This window comes from Notolabrus celidotus, chromosome 17 (genome assembly GCF_009762535.1).
Source record: "Notolabrus celidotus isolate fNotCel1 chromosome 17, fNotCel1.pri, whole genome shotgun sequence".
Classification (NCBI taxonomy): domain Eukaryota; kingdom Metazoa; phylum Chordata; class Actinopteri; order Labriformes; family Labridae; genus Notolabrus; species Notolabrus celidotus.
This window is the reverse complement of record NC_048288.1, coordinates 6,762,482-6,787,457: the sequence shown is the minus strand read 5'-3', so window position 1 is coordinate 6,787,457 and position 24,976 is coordinate 6,762,482. Positions and strand designations below refer to the sequence as shown.

Here is a 24,976-nt window from a genome sequence, read left to right as displayed (position 1 = left end):
GGTTGCGTTTTCGGAATGCAGCACAGAGCAGGACCGCCGGACAGCTGGAGTCATGTGACCAAGGTTTTCCCGCGGTAATCACTGAATCAAGGATTCTCCTCCTCCTCTCCTCATCCATGTTGTCTTTCTGGTCCTCTGAAAACCTCTGACCTGTTGACTCCAGGCCTTGCTCCGCTCATCATGACGGTTTGTTGTTGTAGTTAAGTGAAATACGATCTGGTGATAACACAGAGTGTTTTATTCTGAAAATTAACCGCATGTATTAATTTGGTTTTGGTGCCTGACTTCCTGTCCCGCTCCATCTGCTCTGTTGAGATTGATGTGTCGTGCTCCGGCATCCGGCAAAAATAGAAGTCTTGCGTATCTGATCCGTTGCGGTCTGACCTGCCGGAGCAGAGACACAGCCGGAACGCAACAGAGCGGATCCAGTGGGGATTAACAGATTTACTAGAACAGAAACCTATCAGATCCAGTGCTGTGACGGATCAAAGACAGACTGGAGACGGACCTGGTGGAATTTGGCCTTAAGACTGGCTGTTTTTGTGTCAGGGGCGGGACTCAGGTTAAAACCGACTGTTTTAGCTGTGTTGCAGCGGGCTACGTTTCACTTTCTCTGCATTTGAATGTAGAATATCTATTTTTATTGCAACTTTGAAATGTGAATTTGGACATGCATCTAACTACATCTTCTTTTTAAGTCCTTACAGAGTTAAGATCTGGAGATTTACATGATGCTTTTCTGTCGTCTTATTTTTATTAACATCTTTAGATACTTTTTAAAAGTTATATTTTTGGGGCAATTTTACCTGTGGAGTGGACAAAACAGCTGAAGAGAGACAGGAAATGTGGGAAGTAGAGAGTTGGGGAAGACATGCAGCAAATGGTCGAGGCTGTAATGGAGCCTGCGACCGCTGCATCTAGGGTATAGCCTCTGTATAGGGGGTGCGCTGAAACCGCTAGGCCAACAGTGCCCCATACTTTTGTAGTAGGTGTGTATGTGTCTCTTTGTGTGTGTCTGCTCAGAAGTCAGTGCCCACCATTTAAAAAAAAAAAAAAAAAAAAATCGTCCACCCTTCATTAGTATTCACAAATATCCCTCAGTTTTCCACTATTATTTGATAATCCACCCTGCAGGTTGAGGCAGATCTGTATGTGCCAGCGTGTGTATTAATGATAAAGGTTATTACAACATTCTCCCCTTAATCTACAACACTGACAAATGAGTGTTTCCACCAAATGATTAATATCCACCACACACGTTTGCTGTTAGTGTCCTCACATGGAGGAGGATGCATGTATACACATCACGCTGCGATAAAGTGTAGGTGTAAGGTGTTATCCCTCTGTCCTGGGGCAGTAATACCCCACATTACTGCATTACACACCCAGGGGCCGCACTGCTCAGATTACAGGGAGGAGACATACAGTCCTATACACTCCACACCACTCTGTTGTATCTGTGTGATAAGTGTTTGTCCTGCGGGAGTGTGTGCATGAAGACCTATAGAGATTCAAGAGTGTGTTTAGTGTAAGTAAACTATCTTACCTTCATACTGCTGCAGGTATAGTGTTGTGTTGTGATGGATGTAATTGCAAAAGTATATAGATATATCAAGCGTTGCCTGTAGCTTATAGAAATGAAGAAAATAAGCAAGTGCAAAAAGTTGCAGTACCTCAAGTGTCCACTGGAGGCTGTCTCCAAAACAGAGGATAACCCATTTACACCAATGTTAAAATGTCAACTTTTAGAGAGATGTTTACCGCCTGTTATAAAAATTGTCGTAGGTGATTAGCCCATTTCCTTATCTGTACACAGTGTATTGGGCTGAGTTGACAGACAGGCGGGTGCATGTTGTTGTTTGCCACCTCAGCTCCTCCTCTTTATCTATTTCTAAGTTGATAGATTGTCAGCCGTTTTTGGCTTCACAACCTCTCTTCAGACTAGGGATGTAAATTTCAAGTATTTTCCGTGATCGATCTTTGGAAATGTTAACCATCAATTATCGATCAATCATTAAAAAGAAATGTAAACGTTTTCCATGTCAAAAACAATTACGAATGCGTTTTTTCCCCTGAATCAAATTTTCCTTCCCGACACAATGTATAGCTGACAGTATTGAATAGCTATGAGTCATATTAAAGTATTCAAAACGTTAAACACGCTGAATATCAACATGTGGAGCCGGCTCATGATCTCTGTGTACACACAGTCATAAATGTGAAGGCTCAGACTTCAACTAGGGAACTGAACAGAAACATATCTCAGACTCACAGTGTCCAGTTTTATGTCTACTCGTTCTTATTGAGAAAAAAAAGCATGTGAACATGGTCAAGTGTCAACCGGGAGCACAACTGAGTCATAATCAGTCCGGCGGCGAAGGAAAAAAAGCGCTCGTGGAGACCTGTCACTCAGCCGCAGCCCCCAGCTGTGCTCAACACCGTCAGTCAGCTGATTCACATGGAAACATGCTTTAAACTTAAAACACCTCTCTGATAGCTGAACCAATTATGAGACCACATGATGTTTGTTCCACGTGATAGAAAATCGAAACAAAAAAAACGTGTTTGAGTAAGTTCTTAACAATCAATGAATCGATACTCAATTAATCATTAACATCCCTACTTCAGACCAATTCAACCCACGAGAAACATCTCAGTCTATGGCGTAAACTAACTGCAGTAGCTCTGTAGTGTTGTTCAGTTCCCATGTTAACAGTGACACTATTTGGCCTTGGTAACCACCTCTGGTGCCAGCTCAGCAGTGGAATGCCTTCAAGCTTTTCACATCGTGGCTGATGCACAGCAGTTGAACAGGAGATGTAAAAAGGGCTGTTTAGATTTTATTATGTTGCTAAAATGTGAAAAGTAGCAGGTGTTACAACTCCCATTACAAAACCTCTAGCTTTTTTTCACTAACTCAGATTTCATTCGCAGGTTTTGCTTTTCAAGATCAGTTTTCAATAAGCACAATGAGAACAAAGAACACAGACGGATCGTGTTCTGGGTAACTTGTCTTGATGCACGTTTAAGTAACAAGCTTAATTGGGATCTAATCGTCAAAGTTTGTTTAATTTACACTCGACAACTGAATTATGTAGAACATTTTGTTATGCAAACAAAGAAAAAGTCTTGATTTAAAGTGTTGACACTGAGTCATTTTAATCAAACCTGTAGTGCACGCCTCGGTCACCTTGGCTCATCATAAATAAGTTTATTCATCAACATAAATAAACCTTCAGGATTCCCTCTGTAGGATCTCACGCTCCCTTTAGGTTCCCCTGTGGGATTGTTGTGTCCTGATAATCTCAGATAAATCACACCCAGAGGAACACAAACTCCTCTTCAACCAGGGTGCATGTAGAGACCCATACAGTCCAAATCATTCCAACCATCGAGACTTAATCCATGATAACACAGAATGTGACCATGTTATAGTTCCTGTACAGACTGAACATCCACACAACACACAGAGGGAAATAGCCTTACATGAAAGAGCCCTGAATCCAGCCTGAATGTAATTTGATCAGCTTGTGTGTGTGTGTGTGTGTGTGTGTGTGTGTGTGTGTGTGTGTGTGTGTGTGTGTGTGTGTGTGTGTGTGTGTGTGTGTGTGTGTGTGTGTGTGTGTGTGTGTGTGTGTGTGTGTGTGTGTGTCTGTGTGTGTGTGTGTGTGTGTGTGTGTGTGTGTCTGTGTCTGTGTCTGTGTCTGTGTGTGTGTTCACACATTAGCAAGCGCGCGCCTGTCTTATCTACATGTACATTGCATTTTGGTGCCTGATTGCTGCGACTGAGTAAAACATGGAGGTAATTTCATCCGCTGCAGGAGATCTCTAATAGATTATTCACACACACACACACACACACACACACACACACACACACACACACACACCAGAGCGCACACACATTATGAAAAAAACATGCTGTCCGTCCCTTATCCTGGAACATCCCGTATCAATGACTTTCAAATCATTTCATGTCACTTTTCTTCTCTCCATCTCCCCTGCTCTCCTTTGCCCCCCCTCCCTCCTTCTCTCTTTCTGTTGCCTTCCTCTCCTCCCTCCGTCTCTCCTCCCCTCCTGGTCTCAATCTGGAGTGTGGGCAGTATGATTGCGTGTGTGAGCAATAATGTAATTTTGCCGCATTGATAAAATATAAATTGTCCTTGAGCTGCGCTTTTCTAATGATCCATTTACCGACAGCTTCCCTGCCACCTCTGAGCACTCTGCGTTTGCTCCTCTTCTCCCCTCCCACTCCTCTCCCTCTCTCCCTTTCTCTCTTCTTCTTTTTTTTTCTTCTCCTCTGCATTTTCTTCCCTCTCTCTCTCTTACTCTCTCCTTTCTTCCTCCGCTCTCCCCTCCCTTTCTCCGGCGATACAAAGCGGGGTGGCAAAAATCCGCGGGTGCGATTGTCAAATCAATTATTCATTCTGTGCAATTACACTCACACAAAGAAGTTTCCCTGTGCTCCGAGTGGTGATTAAATTAACTGCTATTCCAGCTGCCCGTCGCCACCAGCCTAATAGAATATTCATGGAGGCGGCCGACGGAATGGCCGATCTCCATTAACTTCATCATGCTCACTTAATTACAGGCTTGTTATTGTATTTACACCTAGTTAGAGCGTGCAGAGCCCCGATCTACTCGTGCCCGGCACCTCCAGAGTGTGTGCGAGTGTGTGACAACACCTAGTTAGAGCATAGATAACCCCTGATACACAAGGTGTGTGTGTGTTCCTGTGTGTGTGTAAGAGTCTGTGTTCATGTGTGTGTGGCAGACAGACGATGTCAATCAAGTGAAGTTTTAAGGCCTTTTCTTCATGCTCTTCATTTTTCATTCCACCGCTCCTCCTCTCTTTCTCTTCTTCATTTCCAATCCTCGCCCCCTTTCCCTCGGCCTTCCCAGCAACCCCTTCTCCTCTCCTTCCGCCTCGCACTCGCTCTTTAAGGGAGGCTATTTATTTGAACTACACTCCCCACTGTGCAGCGAGGTCTCTCCGTCTTTCTTTCCCCCTCTCTGTGACTCTTAAATCATTCTTTTATCTGTTCCCCACACAGTGATTGAGCTGGAAAAGAGAAAGGGGGGAGGAAGGGGGGGAGGGGGGAGAATTATTTTCTCCTACCTTTCAGAAATGATGACATGATTGCTTTCGCTTGATCATGCATCATCACCCTCCCTTCTATCCCCCTGATAAATAGACTAGTTTGTCTTTCCCTGCCTCTCCTCACCCCTTCTCTCCCTGCATCCCTGTCCTCGCTACCGTGAGGATTATCTGCTAATAGGTGCTGCTGTTTTTTAAAGTCAGCCACACCATCCTCGTGTGTGTGTGTGTGTGTGTGTGTGTGTGTGTGTGTGTGTGTGTGTGTGTGTGTGTCTGTGTGTCTGTGTGTCTGTGTGTCTGTGTGTCTGTGTCTGTGTGTCTGTGTGTCTGTGTGTCTGTGTGTCTGTGTGTCTGTGTCTGTGTCTGTGTCTGTGTCTGTGTCTGTGTGTCTGTGTCTGTGTGTCTGTGTGTCTGTGTGTCTGTGTGTCTGTGTGTCTGTGTCTGTGTCTGTGTCTGTGTCTGTGTCTGTGTGTCTGTGTGTCTGTGTGTCTGTGTGTCTGTGTGTCTGTGTGTCTGTGTGTCTGTGTGTCTGTGTGTCTGTGTGTCTCTGTGTCTGTGTGGCTGTGTGGCTGTGGCTGTGTCTGTGTGTTTGATCAGCGTCATAGGGATGCTTTTTAGTCGCCATGACTCTGACTTTGTGTGCTTTTTAAGTGTTTAACTACCAGCAATGGCCTGTGTGTGTGTGTTCTTTTAGTGTGTGTGTGAGTGAGTGTGTGTAAGTGTGTGTGTGTGCGTCTCACTGTAGATCTCTGTGTATCTAACCTTTGTTCCTTTGGGCAGTCAGTGGGCTGGTATTTATCCAGCAGCCACTAATGCAGCGAGCAGGAAGGACGAGAGAGGAGATAGGGCTGTGGAGATGCAGACATGACGACTAGCCATATGGACTGTGTGTGTGTGTGTGTGTGTGTGTGTGTGTGTGTGTGTGTGTGTGTGTGTGTGTGTGTGTGTGTGTGTGTGTGTGTGTGTGTGTGTGTGTGTGTGTGTGTGTGTGTGTGTGTGTGTGTGTGTGTGTGATTGTATGTGTGTACTTATGCACTATATCTCGCCCAGATCATTTACAAGCAGGTGTCTGTTTTACAAGATTTCATCTGTTTTCTTGAAGCCAAAACTGAAACCAGGAGCCGTTCTTCCTCTCAGTGTTGATGTCCGGTTTCTTTATTGATCTATTGGTAGACAGAAATAGTTATTTAACAACAGTTTGACAATCAATCAATCAAAAACAAAAATGTTGAACATTTGCTTGCTCCAGTTTCTTTTCAGAATTGTCATAAAGTTAATATCTTTGAGTTTCGTATGACCTCTGAACCCATCAGGGATCATGGTCTAACTCGTCTGACATCGTCATGAGAGATAGATGTTAACTGTTCAGTAATCACTGTGTAGCGAGGGGTTGGTGTTTTACAACTTACAGCCATGACTTTCTTTATCTTGCTGTCATTTCCCTCAGAGTAGCGCCTTGCTCATTTGTTTCTGGTAGGTCCCAGTTTCACTGTAGATAGTAAGTCACACAGAGGCTTCCCTCCGGCGAAGAAGAAGAAGAAGAAGAAGAAGAAGACGACGATCAGCAGAAGAAGAAGATCAGCAGAAGAAGAAGAAGAAGATCAGCAGAAGATCAGCAGAAGAAGAAGAAGATCAGAAGAAGAAAATCAGAAGAAGAAGAAGATCAGAAGAAGAAGAAGATCAGCAGAAGAAGAAGATCAGCAGAAGAAGAAAATGTGGCCAGCAGAAGAAGAAGAAGAAGAAAATGTAGCCAGCAGAAGAAGAAGAAGAAGAAGAAGAAGAAAATGTGGCCAGCAGAAGAAGAAGAAGAAGAAAAGGTGGCCAGCAGAAGAAGAAGAAGAAGAAAATGTGGCCAGCAGAAGAAGAAGAAAAGGTGGCCAGCAGAAGAAGAAGAAACGGTGGCCAGCAGAAGAAGAAGAAGAAGAAAATGTGGCCAGCAGAAGAAGAAGAAAAGGTGGCCAGCAGAAGAAGAAGAAAAGGTGGCCAGCAGAAGAAGAACAAGAAGAAAATGTGGCCAGCAGCAGAAGAAGAAGAAGAAGAAAATGTGGCCAGCAGCAGAAGAAGAAGAAGAAGAAAAGGTGGCCAGAAATCACGCAACCAGCTGAGTTAGAAACAGAACAACATTCAGAGAAGAGAAATGACGAGAGCACTTTAGGGCCTTCCCTTCATCCTAGTCACGGTCTACATTACCCATATACAAAGAGAACAATATTTAAAAGATGTAATTGTTCTTTAAACACTTGAAATAAAAACATAATTATTTCATAAACAGCTACAAATAAAACGTAACAGATCATGAGAAGAAGTCCCCTGAACCTTGGACAGCCGGGAGGTGATACAGTTTCCTGTTTTAAAAGTTTGATAAATGAAAATTTTAGAATTAAACAATTTAGTCATTTTAATCAGAAACCAGGAAACTTCCCGTACTGTAACTCCAGACACTCATCTTCATGTAGAATCTGTAAATAGAGGTTAGTTCGTCCGATGCACAGAGCGGAAGGTAAAAATAGTTTCACAGTTTTTCTCCTTTTACGTTAAGAAGTTGTTAAGTAACTGTCTCTAACTCTTCTTTCATTTCTGTTAATTGATGCTTCAATCCTTTGGTCTGTTGCTTTAAAAACGATCTCATCCTGGCGTCTGTACTGAGATCCCAAAGCTAAAATCTCATAACCTTCAACAGAAGCTCTAAAACGGCCGGGTCTGAGAAGAGAAGAGTCGTTTTAGCTCTTATGATTAATCTTTAATTAACAGGGGCGTCCCGACTCATTGGGAGTACTTCAGTATTTATTGTTCACTTAGTGCTGTCTGTATCTGGGAGTTTTATTCAAGTCTAAATGATTAGTTTGCTGATTTTTATATATTATTACACTTCAGAAGCAATATTCACACTTTAACACAGATCAAGATCTGAGGTTCTCTCACTTTAATTAAAAGGTAAACAGGTGTGTGATTATTTATGTAAATAGAACCAGGAGGGGCCATGATGTGTTCATTTCCCCCTTTGAGATTGTGATTGTACCTTGTTTATGTATGTTTGCTCTGATTGGTTGGTTTTACCTCAATGTGTCAGAGCTGTTAGCCGTCATGATAAAGGTCTGAGTATTTTTGTATTATTTATAAATCCATGATCACTGAGAGTGTAACGATATTAACGCTGCAGAGAAAGCAACAGCGGGCGAAACAAAACTTTGATTTTCATCTTCTGGTTTCTTCACAAGAGACTCTTCATCCAGTCATCACACCATTATCCCTGATACAGCTCGCTGCTCTCTTTCCCTTGATGGCGTGTTATTATGACTTGGTTTTATGATACTTCATCTACACTTGATGCTCAGAATAATGCTGTAAAGATTTGGTTTTGGTGTCCGCCCTGCCCAGGAGAGCAGCTCTCAGTCGTCTCTGTGGCCTCATTACGGCCCACCTGAAGGGATAACTGGGACCAGATATTGACTTCATGCTCTCATTGGGCTTTCAGATCGATCTCACGATACTGCGTGTGTGTGTCTGTATCTGTGTGAATACTGCCTTCGACCACACTAGGACCAATTCTGTGATCCCCCCTCCCGGCCCTCACAGTGATAGCATTACAGGCAGATAGCATCTGATCTGTTAGCTCTCCACTGAAGGACTTAGCAGAACCGTATGTGAGGATAAAGGGGTGCAGAGCTCAGCTTAACTTTATTTGTTTTGCACTGTTTATACAAATATGGAGCATAAGGTGCGTCAAATAAACTGTTGGAGGATTAGGTTTGCAAAATTCCGGGAATTTTCAAAGTTGGAAACTTTCCATGGGAATTAACGGGAATAAACCAGGAATTTACTAAATTGAAGGTTTGCTCTTAATAAGGAACTTAAATATAGTTGGGGAAAATGTATTTAGCATAATCCTGATTAAAACAACCAGATTTCATGCAAGTACAATTTAATATCTGTACTTTTCCTCAATCACATGCACAGAGCACACTGCTTACTGCAGGGCTATTGAGACCACGCCCCCTACATGCACTGTGCATTCCTCCATCACATGAAGCACAGATGATTTCTAGAATCCTGCAGAGGCTAGGCTTGAGAAGCTTGAGAGAAGATGCTTTTTTATCTGCATGTTGAATGGGACTTTTTTGGAGGGAGAGCGTCTCTTTTCATTTAATATTTTGAATGGGGCTTTGTTGGGATTGCATTTTTGATCATTTTTGAGTGAGTTGGGAGAGGGAGATAAGTAATATTTAACTCAACATTCATGTTTTTGTTCTTCGATAAAATAATTGATTGTTCAATAAAATATTTAACACTTGATACAGTTCTACTTACAAATACATCTGTTTTAATTGTATTATTTTGGTTCTCAGTTAATTCCTATTAATTCCCATGGAAAGATTCCAATTTGGAATATTTCCAAAATTCTCCATCTTAACTTCCCATGGAATTTTACCAGAAACTTTCCACCCCTTTGCAACCCTATGGTGCATTAGAATCAAACTTGCAACAGAGTATACAATTTTGAAGGTCTTGTAGAATTACCAAAATAAAAGCATGAAATGTTTTAAATTAATAAAAAGAAACCTATAAAAGTTGAATTGAGAGGTACATTTTTTAAAAAAAGAAAGATTTGGGTTACAGTATTACTCCAAATCAAAAGCAAGGTTTACATTTACGGCCAAGATAGAGAAAATTATAGACCTTAATGATTTAGTTGAACATCAACTTAAACATCTTTGATGTGTGGAGCAGCGAGGTCTTAAGCAACAAGTTACATCATTAACTTTTCTCCCTTTGAGAGGAGATTCTGGCTGCATCATTCTAGTCTTGATGTAGTTTTCTTAATGGGTTTTTAGCTAGTTAGATAAAAAGAGAATTACAATCCATTTGTCAGAATCTTCGTCAGTCCAACTCGAGCAATGACGTCTCCTTTCCTCTGTCTCTTCCAGCTTTCGTCGGAAAGCATTTCCCCAGAGAGAAAGACGTGTACCGGAGGCTGAAGGAAGTGCCCGACAGAGCTTTGGCCACCAGCGGATACTCGGAGATAAACCTGGCCAAACTCTTCCAGGCCTTCACCTCCTTCAAGTGAAACGACGCACAGACACATCTGTAAAGACGGCTTCAAGACATCAGACTCACTACGGGGAAATTACTTGACTACAGCAGCTCTCTCTGATCCCTCAGATCATCTCTGAACCTAATGGGCTCGTTACATGACTTAAAACCCAATCACACCCTTTAACCCCCCTCCATTCTCTTCGTACAGACACTACGCACTCACACACACTTGTGACATGACCCCTTCACCCTGACTCTGTATGGTAAAAGGAGGGGATGGCAATCATACCTAAATAACAGCCTATTGTGTGTGTGTGCCCAGTGTGTGTGTGTGTGTGTGTGTGTGTGTCTGTCTGTGTCTGTGTGTGTGTGTGTGTGTGTGTGTGTGTCTGTGTGTGTGTCTGTGTGTGTCTGTGTCTGTGTGTGTGTGTCCGCGTGTGTGTGTGTGTGTGTCCGTGTGTGTGTGAAAATGATTTATCCTCGGAGCAGCCAGTAAACTCCAAAAAGCCGCTAATTAGCCAATGATAGTGACCCGGGCCGCTAAGACCGCTGGATGCCCTGCAGCGATCGGACACTTGTTCTGATTACCACCATTCATCCCAAGTGTGTGCGCCTGTGTGTGTGAGATCAGAGGATGAAAGGGAAGAAGAAGAGGAGGATGCAGGGCGAGGAAGGCCACACGATCAGCTCTCTCACTCTTTTGTCTCCGTATTGAACAGCTGATCTTCTTCTCCTCCATCACCACTGTTTAACTGATGTCATTTCAGACCCTTCTCTCTCTCCCTCCCTCCCTCCCTCCCTCCCTCCCTCCCTCCTCTGATAACTGTGTTTTAACGCCTGTCATGTTCTATGTGTTTGGCTTGTATCGCTCAGGTCGGTTTATGTAATGAATTTGTAATGACTTGAATATTTTGTATCTCGTATTTTCATATTAAATCTGTTTGATACTGAATCCTTAATAAAAACTTCAATGTATTAAATATTTGTCCTCTTTTATTTCTTCTTTTATTTCAGGTGTAAGGATATCTTAAGGTATTTTAATGATTACTGTCAGACGACAGTGTCATGACATGGAAGTGAAGTTTCTAAAGATAATTTGATGAAAATGAATTCTTTGGGAGTGTTTGTGTAAATCAAGTATCACTTTCCTTCAAACTCCACTGTTAGTTTTATTTAATGTGTCAGACTTCCATCATTGTTCATCACCACTCTCGATACCCACTGTGCTCTAACATTATCATGAACTCAAACATTTTCCTGCTGTAATCAATCAATCAATCTTTATTTCTAAAGCACCAAATTCCAACAAATGTTCTCCTCAGACTCTTTACCAACAGAGCAGGTCTCGACCATACTCTATGTTCTATTATTAACAAAGACCCAACATCAAGACAGGATCAGATCCAGTCCCATTTTGCAGACAGGACTCAGTCTGATCTCATCTTAATCCACCATGAGCAGAGCACTTTGCAGCATTTAGCAAGTTACAGTGGCAAGGACAAACTTCCTTTAACAGGCAGAAACCTCCAGCAGGACCAGACTCATGTTAGACACACATCTGCTGAGACTGAGTTGGAGAGAGGGATGATGGTGAAATAAAGAACCCTGGTGTTATTCTGCAGCTGTACATTATTTTCTATTCTTTAAGATCCTGGTTAATAAAAACAATTAATTAAAGTCACAAAGTATCCATAAAACAAAAATACAATAGCAGCTAACTATAAATATCAAAAATGAAAATGAAAAAGGAATGAATGCATCCTATCAAATAATCAATAAGTAACAATAAACAACAAAATAATGGAAACAAAAACAAAATTGTCATAAACTTGTGGCACCAAAATCAATAAAACAAAATGTTTCAAAACAGTGATTACATAATAACATCTAAGAGAAATTCATCAGTCTGTGTTTTAGCGACTTTTTGATAGATCATCTGTTTTTAATCTGTCTCATGATGCATGATATTCCAGGCAGAGGAACCTCTAAAAAGAACAGTTCTCACCAGTTCTTGGACCTGATGTTAGCAGGTAACAAGTGCTTACTTGATGTGTTGTAAACCAGAATATTTTAGTTTGTCATGTAAGGAATGTGATAATCCCTAACAAACATATCCTCAGGGCATCAAGTTATACTTGACAAATATTTAAAATATGTGGCACACAGGTTTGGCTGAATGGGGAAGTGATGCGCCCCATGCAGAGAAGCTACGGTCCTCAAAGTGGGCGGCGCTGGTTTGAGTCCAACCTGCAGCTTTTTGCTGCATGTCATCCCTCTTTCTCGTCACAGTCTCCTGCTCTGTCCACTGACCTGTCCTCTCAATGAAGGCACAAAAGCCCCAAAATAAAAGCTTAACATCATATACCTTACCTCAATAAATCTTTGAAAAGACAAACACCAAAAGTGAAGTGTGACATCTTCGCAGCCACAACCTGAAAATGTTTACTAGTGTTCAGAAACACTTCACTGAGCCACATGTCTGCACTGAGTGACCAGCATGTTCACAAGTCACCATAAAATTAAGTGAGCACACACACATTGTTCTGCTGTTACACTGACTGGTTAAACAAATGCCGTAAATAGTCCTCAACAAAACACAAAGGGCGTCAAATGTTAATCAAGCATCCTTCTGATCTATTTACCAACACATTCAGAAGAACAGACCCCAACAATCAGCTGATCCAACAACTAGAGTGAAGCCAAAACCTGTCAGTGTATTTAATTCATGTGACATAGATCTGTACTCTTTGGATCAGTGAAGCACAAGTTTACCAACCTAACCATACACCAGACTTACAGATGCTCTACAACTGCTTCAACTTTTCACACTGTGGCATGCTTTCTATCTGCACACTTGAGCTAATCCAACAAGTACTGTCCTTCTGAAACTTTAATTAATCTCATGACTTCTTTTGAAAACACCAAAACCAGTTATGATCCGGTCTTATCAACAAGTAATATCTATGTGGTCCAGGCCTTATAGCCTTTTAGGATGCATCTCCATCACTGTATAAAAACAATCCACTGAGTGACAAGTTTACATCGACTCATGTGCTCTTACATTACCATGAACCTGTTGATGCCACAGACTCACTTGTACATTCATGTTTGTAATTCTGTGTCTGAAACCCCCTCCTCCAAAATAAACTAAAATAAAAACAGCTGTTTCAGGAAATCATCAAGCTTCTTCAAAGAACTTTAGTGTGGCAAAATGGCAACACAAAAAAAAACATAGTGCAGGGGTTCCCAAACTTTTCAGCTTGTGACTCCCAAAATAACAGTCTCAGAGACTGGCAACCCCTGCTGTCACTTGAGGTCCTTATACCCAGTTCACAGTTAGCCAATCCATTATGACAAAGGATAGAAGCAGAGAAGAAATAATCTTTATGTTCAGACTAAGGCAGGGAGTCGACAATGATTGGTGAGCAGATGACAAAGGATGTCCTCAAGCACCTGTGAGTCTTGTAATGGCCTAAAGCTTAACTTCATCTAACAGCCGATCCATGTGCACATGTTGCTGTTTTCTTTGTTGCAGTACACTGACATCGACTGATACTCCTTAATCTGTTGTAGTCTCAGAGGTCATGTGATGGAGAGAAGCAGAAAAATAACAAACCAGTTTTTATTCCCATGGTTTTATTGAAGGTTAAAGTACATATACTTTAATGGATTGAATGAGCAATTTTAAATGATTCAAAATGTTTCTTATTTTGGAAGACATCTCGCAACCTCTTCATTGGTGTCTTGTGACCCCCTACCGGTCCCGACCCCTATATTTGGAACCACTTCCATAGTGCATAATTGTTCATTGTGAGGCAGGAAGCATCTTAGAGCACATGATGCAACCATACTGAAAACATGCTCTGACGTTAACTCACAGAAAGACCTAACTAGGACGGCGGATGAGTCATGCTGATGTAAAATGCTTTGTTGTCACATCTGCTGCTTGCAAAAAAAAATGTTCATTTAAGTCTGATTGTGTTTTTTCACTTCTAAGTAGGATGAATGATGTTGATCGCTCCCCCTTTCTGGTGAGTAAGTTGGGGATGCATGATAAAGTTTTTTTTAATTTTAATTTCAAACTCAGACATGAGTGCTATCTTTTGGCCTCCAGGGTTACCCTCTGCATGAAGGAGGTGATCTGTGATTTATTGTCCTGATACAAACAAATGAAAGTCGTCTTCATGGACTGGTACAATGTAATATGTTAGTATGGTCTCATGCTCGATGTTTTTCCATATAGTCCCAGTAAACACCATACTTACCTCTGCTGTAGTTAAAGTTCAGTCTGTAACTCGCTCCATGAAGTGTTTCACCATTTTCCTCCAAGAATTCTCCTTTTGTGTTAATACAGGGAGGGATTTTTTTTTTACTCCATCCTGCCGCGTGCATTTCCATAAACACTGCACGCCTCACAAATCACTTCAAACCACTGTGACTTGTGAAGGCAACCTTAAGTGGGCTGAACACTTAAACCATGATTCACTATGCAATGGATAGAACATGCTGTGTGTGTGAGAAAGTGTCTCGCTGCATTTACAGCCTATTGCTCATAACTTTACATATTTATTAAATCATATCAGCTCCACTTCTTCTCCCACATCAGGCTGTTTTTGCTTTGGATTTAATCAGTAGATGCAGGCCTGCTTTTCCCACTAAACCAGGCTGCAGCTTTCTCAAGTGAGGGCCCCGTTTTGTCCTCCCAGTTTGGACTCAACCCAGTCAATTTGAGTCCCCCTGCATTAATTCGACCCTGCTAAGCTAATAAGGTCGAACAAGTCTCTTTGTATTGTCGTGTTAAGCTTTATTGCTTGTCGTTTTGACCAGCGATAGACAAGGTAGGCTTTGATGAGGGAATTAGTCCCCTATTCTGTCCCTGTTATTCATGGCGCGGAGGAACATACAAGCAGCAGAGAGGGTGTCAAAAGGAGAGCTGGTCCTATTGCAAAGTGTCTCCCTTGTTGGAGCTGAAAGGGCGGTTATGAGACGATAAACCGCTTAATACACTGAGCTAATTGGATGAGAGCAAGAGAGACGGGGAATTAAGGGGCGATCCGAGAGGGGAGCGGAGTGCCATGGCCCGGCTATTCAGGTCTTTCATTGGGGCCGGTTCTCCGCCTGAGGGGGGAGGAAAGAGAGAGAGTGAGTGAGGGGGAGTGTTAGGCTGTTCATCAAAGCGCCTTTTAGAGCGCCTCTCCCGGGGACTGAGTGAGGGACTGATCCGGCTGAGGCTGTGGAGTGATTGGGTCTATTCTCTCTTGGTGCGCGGACGCGGTGGGAGAAACGAGGTCCGGGGGAATCCAAATCACAGAGCCAAATCAAGTCCAGCAGCTCGAGGGAGGAGGAGGAGGAGGGGGGTATAGGTGGAGGGAGGGATGGCGATGATGAAAAATGGGCACAAGTCAGTGGGAGGACATTTTCTGGACACCTGGGTTAACCTGTGAGAGAGGGGGGCGGAGGAATGAAGGCAAAGCGCATTGACACGAAATCATGTATAAATGTTGTTCCTTATTGCAATGTGCAAGAAAACACCACCTGATTGGACCGAATTTATTTAGGCTGTTTTATTCTCTTTAGATAAACATCCATTATATTGATCATTCATGCAATAAGAAGCTTAATCCCACATACAGGCCTGTCTTAAATGAAAGACCACACATCCAACAAGTGTGACTTCATAAACCCACAGCTGTTGCCCTGCGACAGCATTTCAATTTTCTCGCCTTTTTGCGCTGCAAAGAAAAGTTTAAGCCTCGCGCCCAGCAGGTCACCCACCTCCCGGCATTCCCCAGATATTAGGGACAAATTGGTTTGCCATTCATTAGTTATATTCACAATAAGATTAAAACCTCCCCGGACAATGTCATCAAACCCCTGTAGGGCCACGCAGAAAAAATACACACGCTCCAATGCGCTTGAGCAAAAGAGGAATTTCATAAAACATCACACATTGTGGATGATGGAAGCTGCACAGGAGAAAATTGCTATCTCTTTATTTTTGGTCTTTTTTTTGTCTTGTATTATGCTCCTAAGAGCAGCTGGGTGACTTTGTGCGTGTTTGGATAAATTAATGCGCTGAAAAATCTCTCCATCAGTCCCTTATCTGGATCTAATTCCGGCTTGTTTGGACTAAATTGAGTGATTAACAGGTGTAAGACCTCGCGAGACCTGTAAAACAAGAGGAACAAGGGAGAGGGGGTGTTCGCAGATGCAGACAATAATGTGAAAAAGAAGTGGGACTACTTTAATCCGCAGGGTAATTTCACGCGATTTGGTCGGGCACCATAGCTGGGTCAAACTGAGGAGAATGAGCATTGATTGCTGTAATGGTTCTGCATTAGTTGTGAGATCCAATGCAGATGGGGATTTAACTCTCCGGTTTGTGTGTGTGTGTGTGTGTGTGTGTGTGTGTGTGTGTGTGTGTGTGTGTGTGTGTGTGTGTGTGTGTGTGTGTGAAAGCCGTTTGATGAAGTGGTTTGTTACTTCATTAATGACAAAGAGGACTCGCTTCCATCGACACGGTATTACAGATGTTAGGACCAATTTAGCGCCTTTAAAGGGTCTTAAAGGAAGTTTTGTGACGGACCCCCCAGATAAAGTGGGCGACCTAATTGAAAACCCCTCTCCTTTGTCGCGAGCTTCACATGTTGGGGATTAAGCTCATGAATATATGGTCAGTATTTTGTCAACTGCGCTGAAGAGGAAAGACGCACGCAGCGCGCGGGATTACGCATCTAATACTTGTTCCATTCAGGTGCAGCATTGCGCCTCTTTATGCGCTCTGCAGCGACAAATTCTTCTTCTTTACACCACACAACCTGTGAATGAGTTTTTATTCCAGGCGGCTAGTTGTCTAATTTAGGCTTATAAGCATTTTATCATCAAATAAATGATATATAAGACAAAAACACAATTTATTCATAACACCTTTTATTAATATTTCTATAGTATTCTATTTCACATTGTTTTATTTCCTGGTTTAGGCCTATGTGAGTCCTAAAGGAATTTGAAATAATAATAAAAATTAACTCATTTAACCAGTGTAATTTATTCAAATTAGCATTGTTAAACCAGGAAACTTACAAACACTTAAAAAGAAAAAAATAACTTTCCTTCACTCAGTTCCTCCAGGGGCAAATTTGACATAAATAATCATCTAAAAAGCTAATAATTCATAAACACAGGTGAAAGTCTACACAGGGCAACATTCATTAAACACTACACTGAGTGCAAATGATCTCCTGAAATATACACGACCTTATTTTCAAAATCATCCCTTTTTCTTGTACTTTTTTTTCTTTTTACACAGTATGTACAGTTTTCTTTCACACAGTCAGGTCATTAGAGACACACAGCTCAGATCCAAACTCTGCTCGCATGTCTGAGGAGTCAGACTTGGCTGAAATGCCACTGCTGTCAAAATAAAAAAGGATAGGATGGGTCTTAAATTGCAGCAAATGTACAAAAATCTAAATTGACTCTGGTTTGATTCAGAGATTAAAAAAACATACGGGCTAAAACAGTGGCATCGCCGAGTGTGTCTGGTAGACAGGCGAGCATGCAGAGGAGTCTGGCTTGTGGAGAAGGCTATGGAAGGTCTATGGACAGTTTTTCCTTTGGTTCTGGGGGGGTTTGTGGGGAGGGGACCTCCTCCAACGCGCCTTTATTACAGATGCAGACCGGCTCAGCCCACATCAATGCATACAGATTAAGCAGAGTTAATGTTGAGCACTCGAGTTGTCCACATTTTGAAGTAGCACAAGAATCCTTTCTGAGAGTCCGGGTTCCCCTGCAGTTCTTCTGCTTTTGTGCATGTGTGTGTGTGTGTGTTTGTATTTATGTGTGTGTGTGTGTGTGTGTGTATGCGCTTGTGTAGACCTACAGATCCCTTACTAAAATAAAAGCTGCTGAAATATTCTGTTGCAAGCTAAAAATTCTGTTTTTGAAATATTACTGCAATGTAAAATTGATCTGGGATCCAAAATACTTCCAAATAAATAACTGTCATTAGAACTGATGTATTATCGTTTGGGTGGCATCTAAACTTTTATAACTGTCACATCTGAAATCTTTAGTAGAAAGAGACTAAAATCTGATAAATTATCAAAGAGAACAATATTTCCTTTTTAATGGAGCAAAGCAGAAGCTCAAAGTGGCATCACATAAAAACACTGAAGTGCAATCACATCATCTGTACTCCAGTAAATGGTTTTCCTTATTGACAGTGTACTGAGTGATTTGTATTGTAGGTAGTCTTTGATAGTTAATATGAATTAAATGGGGCAAAATTCAAGCTCAAAAAATGTTTAAAATAGATATTTTCAAATATTAATTTTGTGTACGAGTAGTTCAAGTATTTAAAAATAATTTGTCCTCTGATTCAGAAAAGGTGTGTGTGAAGTGTAAAGCAGTGTAACAATGGCTGTAGTTAACTCTCTCACACACACACACACACACACACACACACACACACACACACACACACACACACACACACATTGTTTTATGTTGAAGCCAGTGCGCTTTTCAATTTGGTCGTGCTATTTTGTCGGGGAAACATGAGGTAACAGGGACGTTGGACATGGGAAAAGGGGACATCAGCCTCCAGAGGTATGAGTGGGTTTTGGGAAGGAGGAGGGGGGTGTGTGGGTGTCATGGAATGGGACGTGGGCCCGGGACAGGGAGGCCTACAGCTGGTGTCGAGTGTTCAGCACACCTCCTTCCCTGCGGCTCCAGTAGGCAAGATGTTCAGCTGGGTGAGCTGAGCCGAGTGTTCCTTGGCCTTGAGGCGCAGCGCGGCGATACTGGAGGCCCTGCGGTCTGCTGAGGAAGAGGAGGAAGAGGAAGTTGATGAAGGGTCAGGAAGGACAGGTCCCGCGTGGGAGGGGTTCTCTACAGGTGGGGCGGGCTGACGAAGGAGAGCTGCGGCGGTGGAAGCACTGGTCAGGGGTCCCATACTTGAGAAGAGCCTGAGAGGAGATCGGTATTTAAAAATCTGTAACACTTTTGGATGATTGGCATGTCTGCGATCACCTGTGTTTAATTATTTCTTGAAAGAAAGCCAGATTTGTTTTTCCTTTCTTAAGTCTGGACCATTTTTTGGAGCTGCAATGACTCAGGTATTTTCTGTATAGAAGAGGAAAGCCACTTCCTTTTACTGCCTCTGAAGCTGTCTCAGCTCATCGATTGCATGCTGACTTTCCTCATATAAAAGATAACTCTGAGTTAATGTTGCTGCAGAACACAGAGAAGGGGAGTTGGCTGTAGCATAAGGAGGGTGCAGTGCCACTCCTCACAGCTTGTCTTGCAGAGTCACACGTTTGCTTAATGTGCTAAGATATTTCACAGTGTGATAACAGACCACTGTGAATGTTTAGCAGTGTCATATTAATAATTGGACTCTGTGAGATAAACAGCATTTGCCACAGAGTTATTGGACTTGCAGGGTGTGTTTGTAGTTTAGTATAAGCTTGGCTGCTTCTGTGCATTTTTCATACATACATGAGCTTAAAGGTAAAACTGTCACACTGAGTAGAAAATAAGGCTGAATGTGGAGGTGTACAGGTATAAAAGTAGTTCTGTTGCAGTGTACATAAAAGAACATATTGAAGGATAGAGGCATTCTGTACCTGGGTGTAGCTTACCTGCCAAAGGTGGGTCCAATAAAGGCAGGGTGGCGAAACATGGCCGCTGTACCAAGGAAAGTGCCCAAGCCTAGTGGGGTGGCCAAAGATGGAGCCGCGCCATTATGAGGTGGAGGGGCCAGACCTGGGAAGGCGGCAGCTGCAGCTGCAGCCGCTGTCCAGGCGGACTCAAGGGCGGGGTGAGGGTGATGAGGGAAGGGCCCTCCCTCCAGGTAGTGGCTGAGAGGGTGGCCTGCTGCCAGGGCGCCAGGGAAGGGGAGGCCTGACGGGTGGGCCTGCACACCGGCCTTCTCACGCTTCCTCCACTTGGCTCTGCGGTTCTGAAACCAGACCTGAGGAAAGAAGGAAGGTTGAGTAGGAGCAAAAGTTTCACATTTTCTTTTATGTAATTAAATTACATTAATTAATTATGGTTATTTAAATAAAATATTACAATAAGGTTTAAAGGCGAATTCAATATGTAAGTCTGCTTTTTTGTGTGCAAAAGGAGACCTTTCATCTCCTCAACTCTGCTGCATGTTGTGTCAGAGCAGTCTACTAGTTGTCTGCTTCAGGTGGTGGCCAACAGGCGGAAAGTCAACGGTAATTACACGCGAGGTAAACCCTGCCGCTCACGGTCCTTTAAATCTACTTTCTGTCTAATTAACACCCCTCCACCCCCTCACTCCTCCACCCTCCGTGTCCCAGTGGACGGGCTTCAGGGTTGGGGGGGAGAGATAATTAAGAGCCGTGTTAACAAAAGATCCAGAAAATTACCGCTGAACTGGCTCCAATAACAATTAATGCGCTTTAAATTAAATTCTTAAGAGATGTAGAACAAGTGACTTCCATCCCGGAGAGTATTTAACTTTCCCACGCATCCTCTGCTGGCCAGTTTGCTCTGCAGACGCACAATGAGCAAAATGTCAACATGAGGAAAGTGATTGAACAGGGCGAGCTTGAGCGACACACATTATTCCCAGAGGACTGTTTAGCATTACACAGCCCCTCGGGAATTTATGAGTTTTTATCACCTCCCTGATGGCGCCCGTTAAGTGATTTGTTCACCTACGGCCCCCTTAAAGAGACATCTGTTGTTTTACCGTGGGCCATAACCCTCGCGGAGCTTTCCACCGTGTTTGAACTGTCTCTCTGGTTATGAGGCCGAGCTTTCGACATGCAAGACACGCTTTCAGAGCAGAGCAGAAAAAAAGAGGGGGGAGGAAAGGGGGGAGCAAACACCTTTAATGGTCTCTCATTCGCTCCCAAGTGCAAAGCATCGGATCAATGCAGGTCTATTGCAATCACATAATGGGAAATCAAATAGCATTATCCCTCCCCTCTTTCTTTCTTGCCCTCCCCTCCCTCCTTTCCTCCATCTCTCACATGTTTTTACGCACACACACACACCTCTTCCTCGCCCCCCTCTCTCTGTGTCTGATGGGAATTCAAACACCATCTCATCACCAGGAACATACAGTGTTTGCTCCTGCACTAAGTGAGCTTTTTATGAATCGCCAGCCTCGCCTTAATTGCCACTAAAACGTCCCACGTCCGCGCGTAATAACATTCAATAACAGGAAAGACCTTCCCCGCGCGGCGCACGAGGCCATTTAACACATTTTAACTGTAATAAATTACTGCCTCAAATTGGCCTGTAATCGTTGATCCTCAATCAGTGACGCATATCACCGGTTATTATCCAGCAGGGACTTTTTATAGACGACATAAAACATTAAAAGGTTCTTGCTTTCCTCCCAAATTTGATTTACTAGCTCCCTTTTTTAAAATCTCAGATAAATAGAGAGGCACTTACTTGCACGCGGGCCTCAGTGAGATCCAGCCGCATCGCGAGCTCTTCTCTGAAAAGAATACAAAATAAAAGAGAGGAAGAAAAGATTTAAGGTTACAGGCCACAGTTTGGAAGCAAAGCAGAATAGTTGTTTGTCCCCTCCGGTTGTTCACTGTCAACAAAAGACGACAGAAATAGGCTTGATTTTTTTTCATGTGCTGCAGAAAGACGCCATATAGCCATATTCTATTTTCCCTGTCACAGATGGGTAGAAATAGGCCCTAGTGATTGTTAGATTTTTTTTTCCATAGCACAGGCCTGTCACTGTAACAACATAATGGGGGAAATAATGACATCTAAACTAGCCTGCCACAAAGCAATCGACGCTGCCTTCAGCTGCAAGATGGGCCTGCAGTGGAAATTAGACCTACAAGTCGCCTAAAGGTAAATCGATTGGAAAATATTAATAATCTCGATGGTGAAAAAATGTGTATGAGGCAAGGTCATACTTCAACAAAAAATATGTATTAATTATTAAAAAATAATTTGCTTTAATTCTATCTAAATAGGAATTTTATTCAATGTCCTATTGCAAGAAAAAAACCTCAAAATGTAAGCTTTTTTTTTTTTAAATGTTTCCACCTGCTTTAAAAGCATCTGCATTTTTTCCTTCTCTCACTCTGTTTTTCTTCACGTGTTTACACCTGCCCTTGGGCTGGAAAATGTTGTTTTCAGTATTCAGTTGAGTGTATTCAGTTTCATGTTCAGCATGTAACTTGATCCGCGTTGGTTAATTTTTCCTCCTGGAATAACTCCGCAGTCCTCAGTTTCTACTGCAGCGGATACAGGTAACAAAACGTCTCCATTGTTAGCACTTACAGGCCTTTTGTGTTCACTAATGCACGGCACGGCTGCAGCTGTAGTGTTGGGGCATTTCTGACGTGTGATGCACTGTGTGTCCATAAAGAAGTGTGGAATTACTGCAAGTGATTCTGGAAAATTTTAACGGGGTCGGGAAGTGGGTCCTTCAAAAATAATTGCAAATTATAAATAAAATGATTTAAATCACCACTTCAATGTGGAGTTCGCAGATTGAACCTTACATGCTTAATCGGGTTCTGAGTCTACTTTTAATGTTCTGCAATGATCACGATGATAAAGTTAATTGCTTAAAAACAGGCCTATAATATTTATAATAATGTGGCCTGATTGAAAAATAGCTAAATTAGCAATGAAGTGCATGTAAATTAAAATTAAAGGCCTCGTTGTTGTGCTTGCATTTATTTAAAAAAAAGTATAATTATTATAATAAAAGAAGGAAAGTATTTCGATAATGATATCTCAAGTTAAGCACAATGTATACAAGGTAAAGTAACAGAAAATGAAGAAATATGTATCAGCTGTAATAAATAAATAAAGGTCATTAAATGTGGAACAATAATTGAAATAGTGAGAATAGTTCATACCTGGTGAAGACGTCGGGGTAGTGTGTCTTCTGGAAAGCTCTCTCCAGCTCTTCCAGTTGATAACTGGTGAATGTAGTCCTGTATCTTCTCTGCTTCCGTTTCAGCATCCCTTCCTCCGAGTCACTGCCCGCCGACAGACACACGCTGTCCTCCCCGTCCCTCACGTCCCCATCCCCGGCGTTCAAGCTCTCCCTCTCCTCGTCCTTCGGGGACAGAGCGGCCGCGTCCCCGCAGCTCTCCTCCTTCCCCGCGTCCTCCTCGAACTTCAGCGGGCCGAGCTCCACCAGCCCCAGGCTGCCGTCCTCCGAGCCTTCCCCGGGGCTCTGGTCGCCTTCTCCCCTGCTCAGCGACGCGTTCTCCCGGTAGGACTTGCTGCGGCTGATGCTCACCTGTGGAGCCTGGCTGATTTTGAGGCTTTCGCTGGCTTGCTCCAGGAGGAGCCGCTCCCTGTCCAGAGTCTCTGCGTGCTCGTGGAGGTACTTCCCGCCGGGTCCGTACAGCCGGCGGAGCTTTGGTGGCAGGTGCATGTCGGCGCTGAGGGCGAGGGGGTCTTTGGTTGGCCCTGAAGAAGAAGCATCACAAACATGTCAAAATAATGGATAACAAAACCGACCGAGTGAGTACAAATACATTTAAAATATAGATAAATACCCTAAACGTTCTCCACATTTACACTACCTGTGAAGTTTAAAAAATCTCAACTATGAAAATCCACATTATTCCACATGAGAGAGGCTGCTGTTAGCAACAAGACTTTCAGCTCAAAATTACTTGTGTTTTTCTCTCATAATGTCCCGCAAATACAAACCCAGACTTACAGTTTAATAAGACTTCAGAGAGAACTTACTGTCAGCCGTCTTGTCGAGCTCCCCTCTGCCGGGCAGACCCGTCAAACTTTGCGCCCCTATCAGCCGGACCTTACAGGGACTCCGGCGGCCCAGTATGCTGTCTATGCAGTAAGAAGAGAGCAGCGTCGGGGATTTACTGCTCTTCCTCTCGGCCCGGTCGTGGATATCTTCCTCAAACTGACCGCTCATGTCGACGCTTCGGTTCGTCTACTTTCGGTTACGCCTGTCAGTCTCCCACTCTCACCCTCGCGCTCTCTCTCACTCTCTCTCTCTCTGGCGCAGGGTCCGGTGCTCTCTTCTACTCCTTCTTCTTCTCTTCTTCTTCTTGTTCTTCTTCTTCTCCTTCTTCTTTCTTCTCTCCCTTCAGGCCGGTGTGACCACTCACCACCTCCTCCTCCTCTCTCCCTCTCTTCCTCTCTTCTTTCACTCCTCTGTCACACTCCACTCTCAGCTAATGACAGACAGCGGTTTGACTGCCTCGCGCTACGCTCCGGTGTGCCAGGCGCTTCTCAGCTCCACGCGCTCGCTCCGCGTCGTGTGGGTTGTTGTTTCTCCGCCTGATTGGCTCGTGTGTGTGTATGTGGGGAGAGAGGCTGCGCGGAGCTGCTTTATATATTTTACGATTAAAGTTAATTTGAGGGAAAGGTAACAAAACCCGACATGGAGTAGTTATTTTTCTCGGTGGAACGAACTCTGATGTTAAGAAAGCAGAGCACCTTTTAATCAGGTTTTTTTTTGTGGCAGGTTTAATTTTCACCTTTCTTGACGTTTAAGGCCTGTGTTTACAACTATTTTATAGCTCTAAGTGGGACGAGCAAAAATCCGTCAGCACTGCACTGAAAAGCTATGATATTAAAGAGATTTTGGGGTATTTCTCCACAAGCACCGGTTTTCTTTACTGCACTAATGAAGTGAAACACTGTAACCATAATGCAATAACCATCACAATGACTTCTGGGCACTCCGAACATAATAGAAGAAAACGACAATGTTTTATTATAAACACTTTGACGGATGACAAGTGGGGAAAATAAACAAGTTATGGTTGAACAACAATTTGCTACTTTACTTTCAGGGCCATTTTCAGTGCCCATTGCACTGCCAGACTGTTCTGG

General features: G+C 43.0%; 2 protein-coding genes across 4 annotated transcripts in view; one reads left to right on the top strand and one right to left on the bottom strand.

Annotated features, from left to right (window-relative positions):
- The window catches only part of pola1 (polymerase (DNA directed), alpha 1), an 83,892-nt gene extending 72,780 nt beyond the window's left edge, over nucleotides 1–11,112 (top strand). Inside the window, exon 37 of the mRNA XM_034706342.1 lies at nucleotides 10,024–11,112. Within this exon, the coding sequence (XP_034562233.1) occupies nucleotides 10,024–10,163 (140 nt within the window). The 3' untranslated portion in view covers nucleotides 10,164–11,112. The remainder of the gene's footprint in view (nucleotides 1–10,023) is intronic.
- A 5,933-nt stretch (nucleotides 11,113–17,045) lies between these two features.
- arxa (aristaless related homeobox a) lies at nucleotides 17,046–24,524 on the bottom strand. Of its 3 annotated transcripts, none has more exons than XM_034706802.1 (5): nucleotides 23,861–24,524; nucleotides 23,014–23,575; nucleotides 21,572–21,617; nucleotides 19,777–20,108; nucleotides 17,046–19,101 (listed from the first exon to the last, which is right to left on the bottom strand). In XM_034706802.1, exons 1-5 carry the CDS (start codon nucleotides 24,048–24,050, stop codon nucleotides 18,840–18,842), a joined length of 1,392 nt encoding a protein of 463 aa, XP_034562693.1. In that variant the 5' UTR covers nucleotides 24,051–24,524; the 3' UTR covers nucleotides 17,046–18,839. The 3 variants fall into 3 exon arrangements, with proteins under 3 accessions (XP_034562693.1, XP_034562694.1, XP_034562695.1); XM_034706803.1 differs by having other exon boundaries at nucleotides 17,046–18,955; nucleotides 23,861–24,187; XM_034706804.1 differs by having other exon boundaries at nucleotides 18,993–19,101; nucleotides 19,762–20,108; nucleotides 23,861–24,187.
- Nucleotides 24,525–24,976: the final 452 nt, after the last annotated feature.